Raw genomic sequence first — 6000 nt, forward strand, 5'->3', positions numbered from 1 at the left:
CCACAGGTCTCCACAGGGTTTCCAACAGAGACATGCAGTGGGGATGGAGGACAAGAGACATCTGCTCGCTTACCCTATCATCCACTCAACCAAGACAACAAAATATGTCTGCTTGTTGGTGTTAATGAGCCTTGTAAGTTTGTGTGCCGTGTGTGTGTGTGTTGCTGCCCTGAAGCAGGTCAAGGAAGCCTAAAATCAACACCAACACAGCTCAATCAGTGTCAGTCAGGAGAAATGCACTGTTATGGGCCCCTGGTAAAATTATAATAGAGACAGCTAGGGAGAGAGGTTAGAATTTAATTGTGCATCAATTAAACAAATATAAAACGATTTGATGCATGTTCTGAAGCAATTGAACTGCAGTTCAAAACCATCAAAAAGTACAATCTTTAAAATAATAAGATAATTCTTTTATTCAGCAAGGATGGATGTATTTATCGGCACTTTGGGCGACCTGAGTTTGGTCCTTCATTCCCATAAATTCAATTTATATTACATTATATGCCATATTGTGACATTAAATTGTTACAATAATCTACTTCATATAAATGCTGTTCTTTTGATCTTTAAAACCATGTTAAGAACTTAATATTAAGAAGCAAAGAAGCACAACTTTTCAAACTTGTTAATAATAAATGTTTCTTAAGCAGTAAAGCAGCATATTAGAATGATTTCCAAGGATCATGTGACACTGAAGACTGGAACAATGACTGCTGAAATTACATTTTGAAATATATTAAAATAGCTTTTTAAATAACAATTTTATCAATAAATAGTTATTGAATAATTGTTTTTTTTATATTTCACAATATTACTGTATTTGCATTCAAATAAATGCAGCTTTAGTGAGCATAAGAGACTTCTTTCAAAAACATAATTTTTTAAAAAACATTAAACATTAACTTAAAACATTTAAACAGCAATGTATATATGTAATATAAAATATAAAATGAAATTTATATAAATTATAGAATTTACAAAGACTGATTATTAATGTTTCTGGAAATATCCAGTGTGTTGTAGGCATGACAGAATATCACTATTACAGCGGGTACTCTATATGAATTTCTTAGCATTTTATTCCATTTTTTTTTTCAACTTTCTTAAATTGCAATTCTGCATCCTCAAATTCAGTTTAAATTGGAATAGAATTAGCATGTAGAAGGCATTCCCAATTCAATTTGAGTGGTGCATAACCCTGCTCTGAAGTTGCTAATGCATCTAGAGATAAAGTATATGGGTAAGTGAGATGGCATATATTAGATGTTATGGTTGTTGATTCTACGTACAGTTAAATTAGACACAAACGGTATCCCACAATATACTCACTAGTGCCTAACTAACAGCACTTTACATCAGTACAGCACAAGACATTATCAAACCACTCATTTGAGCTTAATAGTTCATGAGCCAAAGAGCACAGACAGAAATTCAGATCTCCTGCCTGCTAATGTGTTCTTAATGAATGCGCGAACCAGCCAACTGGTAGAAGCCACCAATGTGTGTATGCGAACGTAATTGCACTACTCTGTGGGTGTACACCAGACACATCTGGTGCTTGTGACATATGGACATTAATCACCAACATTAACACTTCAGCCGTTAGGGTACAGACGGTCTGACAGGACTCTTCAGGTAATACATGTGCTCACCTCCAGCTCAGCTGCTAACCTCTCCTCGGCACCCTCCTCTCGCTCTCCACCAGCAATGGTTGGAGGGGTGGAGGCCGGTCGGGGGGCTTCGGATACACTCCTCCTCAGCTTAACGTGTGGCTTCTGAGACTCGGTCTCCTCTGATTCTGACTTCTGTTTACATACACAAAGACAAAAGACAAATCTCTATATACAATATGCATTTTTTTTAAAAAGGGAACACACACACAAAAACATACTTCTCTTTTAAAATAAGTTTGATGTACTAGACACATATTCAATTTTTGGACACTTAAGTCACACTTAAAAATGTCTCAATGTTGTTGCTAATGCATACGGATATGCTCTGCAACAAGAAAATATTGAATGGATCAATCAGTAAATAAATATAAATACAATTATGTATGTTTGTATTTATTTAAGGAAAATTTCTTATAAAATATAAACATTTATTTATTTATGACTGAATCGATCAATGAATGAATAATATAAAATATAATTATTTATTTATGGATCAAATAATTAACAAATAAATAATATATTTATGGATGAATTAATAAGTAAGTATATAAATATAAAAAAATATATATAAATGTATATATGTATATGATTGAATGAATGAATCATGTAAAATTAATTATGGCTGCTTTGACAGACATTACAATTAAATTCCAGAAAATAATAACTAAAAGGCTACAAGAGTATAGAAAATATCCCATTGTAATGTAACGACTGAATCTTAATTAAAAATAAACACAAGGGAAATTAACACCTAGAACCATCTTAATCTTTCTCAATCTCTCTCAAATTCACCTGTGACCAACAGGCGATTTATCACCATAGGAACAATTGAGGTGATAAAGTAAATATCAACCATGACTAACACACCTACAAACACAGGCGGCTTTTATGAGAAGCCTGACATTTTTGAGACCCTGCACTCAAATAAAAGTGATGTAGTGTGTTCCCCTGACTCCTCTGACGGTCTGTGTGCTTCTCTTTCAGGAACAGCTTGCACGTAAATGTTTGAGAAAGTTTGCATGCATAAACGCACACATGCAAAATCATCTGTGTGTGTGTGTGTCATTCTGATTGTCACCAGTCACCTTTATACTCTTTCCAGGAATGATCATCTCTCCGCTGCGTGTAGTAAGCCCAGGGGAGGAGGGGAAACTCCGGCGGGGAGGTGGAGGAGGGGGGCATTTTGCCGGCTTCTCCGTTCGATACCTTGCCACCGTCAGTTCATCCGAGCCTCGTCTAGATCCGCTATCTTTACTGGAAAGTTTATTCTGAGGTTTATTAGGCTTGTGTTCAGGTGTGGCATTGGTGTTAGATGGACTCGGGCTCTGGTTTTGGTTTTGAATCTGGTTCTGAGCAGGTCGGATCTGCTTGGCAGCAAAGTCCAAGTCAGGAATGGCCTTCATGAGCTCAGCCTGAGTCTCCTCCAACAGTCGATTAATGTCCTGAGCACTGTACTGTGTTAGACTGGCTCTCTTTTCTTCCCAATCCCGCTCTGCTGCCTGAGGAGACATACAAGATCATTAGTGCTTCAAAACAGCTAAAGAAGCTGTTAAACCTATTTACACCAAGTCCAAATTGTCAACTCTAAACACATTCAAGATTTCAAAAGTAAATATGTGGATTTACTTTTTTGGATTTTCTGGATTCCATTTTTTCCATTTTCAATTTTTTAATGATTAATTTAAATTGTATTAATCAAAAAGCATGTCTAATTATTTAAAATCATGAAACTTATACAACTTAACATCAATATATTAAAGGTTTAACAAAAAATACATTTTTAGGGCCCTATGAATGAAATAAGTTTTATTTTTTTCTCACGCTCTGTTTTGTTACCAAATTCTGTGTTTAAGCATGTCTAATTATTTGAATGCATACAATTTATTATGAATACCTTTACTCTTCTGTGTATATATGATATGACAATAGTTTTACTCAAATGGAACGGTAAAATGCTCAGGAAGTGACTCAGAGCAGTTCTGGAGATGTTGTTCATGTATTTGTGTCCTAATTTAGTAAAACGGCAGAAATCACAGCGAGCGCTTCAGTACGTGCGGTAAACAAAACATTCATTCATTCATTCACACAGAGACACGCAGAACAGTTTTTTTGCGGCTTAATATTTACAGATACTAGTCCATATCGTGATTTAAGTGTAATGACCTACTTTTGATTAATTCATTCAAACGTCGACATTCCACGTTATACAGTAAATTGAATTTTTTTAATAACTGGATTCCGCGATTCCGTCCGCGTTTTCCGCATCGCGTAAATCATAGGGCCCTACTTTCATTTTAAATCTCATTCCTCACCAGTCTCACTTCCACAGATGAGGCCTTATCAGACCCGCCTCGACCTCCCAGCTCGCCCAGCTCCCGTCCCTTCAACGAGCTCACCACCCCATGATAATCTTTCTCACGCTGTGCACTAGAAGGGTTCGAGTGGCTGTGTCCTTGACCAGAGTGAGGGCTCCAGTTAGCCAGGCTGGTCTCATTGAGGCTTAGCGGTGGGCTGGTTGGAATGTCGAATTCTGGGTTCTTCCTGTACTCAACCCCTCCTCCGAGTTTAGGGGAGGGGCTGGAATACTCATCCTGGGTCTTCCACACTCCTTCATTCACCTGCCTGATTAATCCATAAAATAGCACTCAAAATGATGAAGAGTAAATTACATTCGAGACACGGTCAGAATGTGTGTCGAGACAAGGAATGATTAAATAACCCAGTAAGTGGTTAGTAAGTGTTTGTCTACCTCCTCAGCGTGGAGAGAGTGTCTGTGATAGATTTGCAGCGTTTAAGCAGGGCGTCTAGTCTGTGTGGCTCCTCTTTCAGGAATTTCACAGCTTCCACTTCCACTCGTAACACCACACGCATTTTACTCTGGAGCCCTGGGAAAAGATCTGAACGAGAGAGACAAAGAGAAAAACAGACAGCCAGAGAAGTGAACAACTCTCTTCTGTAACTAAGGTTCAAGTGCCTGACTGTGAAGGACAGAAAAGAGTCTGTCTCACTCTTCAGCTCCGTAAGAGTCTCTCCCAGTTTCCTCAGCAGCGAGATTTTCTCCTCCAGCTCCTGCACTGTCACATGTCGGTGATTGACAGACATCTCCTTCTGGATTTCCTCCACTGACTTTTCCAGATCACTGTCAAACACAAACATCCGCTCATTAGTTTTATCACATATTGATTGTTTCAGAAAGAGCATAAACCTGCATGACATAATTGATGCTATCATAAAGCACCTCAGTGATATTACACAGAAGGGCATCTTTTACATTCTGATGTTTCTGACATTTAAAAGTTGAAAAATGTAGCACGAGATGCATGTGAAAATCCCAGGCCCACCTCCCTGCGCTGTGGCGTCGGCACGCATTTGAATAAGTGTCATTGCAGCAGGGTGTATTAGCACTAAATAACTGAGACACAGTCAGAGTGTTTACACTCGAAATCCAATTTAACCACGTCAAATAAATCCACCCCCCACAAAATGGTTTGTTACAAACAGCGTCCCGTTAATAATTGAATAACATCAACTGGCTGTTAGCTATACTTAATAACCACTATCAATTAAAAGCAACACGACTGATCTGGCAGCGGGTTAAAGAGGCGGATTTAGTCACCCTGCTGCTTTTAATTGGAACAAAATAAGTCAATGAGATGCTGTCCGTTTGTTGTACAAGCTAAAGGTGAGGTGCGGGTCTGCAGGACTTTGACTCAGACTGTTTATACCTCGCTTTCAGGCATGAGCTGATGAGAACCTATGCAATAAAAATAACTGGGAAATAATTTTTTGCACATTATGCAGCAGTGTCACTAAGCTAGCACCTCAGACTGCATTATCAGCACATTATGAGCACATATTGTGCGCGAGACGCACTGCAGTTGCTGTATGATGAGTTCCTCCTCGTTCAGGTACTTGAGTCTCTCCTCTTCCACTAGGAGGCGCTGTCTCTGGAGAGGGTCTTCCTGTTTCCTCAGCGCATCTGATAGACGGAGACTCAGCTCTGTCTCGGTCCTCTTCAGCAGACTGAGTATGGAGTCCTGGTTCTGCAACTACACACAAACACACACATATTTTAAGAATGACCCATCATTGCATTTGCTTAAAGGGACTGTTCAACCAAAAATTACAATTCTTTCATTGGTTACTTACTGGTATGATTTTATTTCTTTTGTGGAAAGCAAAAGAAGCAAACCATACAGTGAGTGTCAATAAGGTCCACAACAACACTGGAACCCACTGACTTTTATTGCAGGGACAAAACAGTGAAAATATTCCTCAACAAAATACTTTTTTTTTTTTTTTTTTTTTTCTCTCGAAGTTTTCAAAA

At 38.3% G+C, this 6000-nt stretch overlaps 1 protein-coding gene across 1 annotated transcript in view; it reads right to left on the bottom strand.

The window, feature by feature from the left end:
• Positions 1-6000, bottom strand: part of LOC107720081 (SRC kinase signaling inhibitor 1-like) — a 136643-nt gene that overhangs the window by 8656 nt on the left and 121987 nt on the right. The window contains exons 12-17 of the mRNA XM_016527687.1: positions 5547-5722; positions 4682-4812; positions 4423-4570; positions 3986-4295; positions 2759-3172; positions 1653-1805 (exon numbers count right to left, since the gene is read on the bottom strand). Coding sequence (XP_016383173.1) covers positions 1653-1805; positions 2759-3172; positions 3986-4295; positions 4423-4570; positions 4682-4812; positions 5547-5722 — 1332 coding nt within the window. The remainder of the gene's footprint in view (positions 1-1652; positions 1806-2758; positions 3173-3985; positions 4296-4422; positions 4571-4681; positions 4813-5546; positions 5723-6000) is intronic.

Source organism: Sinocyclocheilus rhinocerous, unplaced genomic scaffold (genome assembly GCF_001515625.1).
Source record: "Sinocyclocheilus rhinocerous isolate Xijiao unplaced genomic scaffold, SAMN03320098_v1.1 scaffold273, whole genome shotgun sequence".
NCBI classification, from domain to species: domain Eukaryota; kingdom Metazoa; phylum Chordata; class Actinopteri; order Cypriniformes; family Cyprinidae; genus Sinocyclocheilus; species Sinocyclocheilus rhinocerous.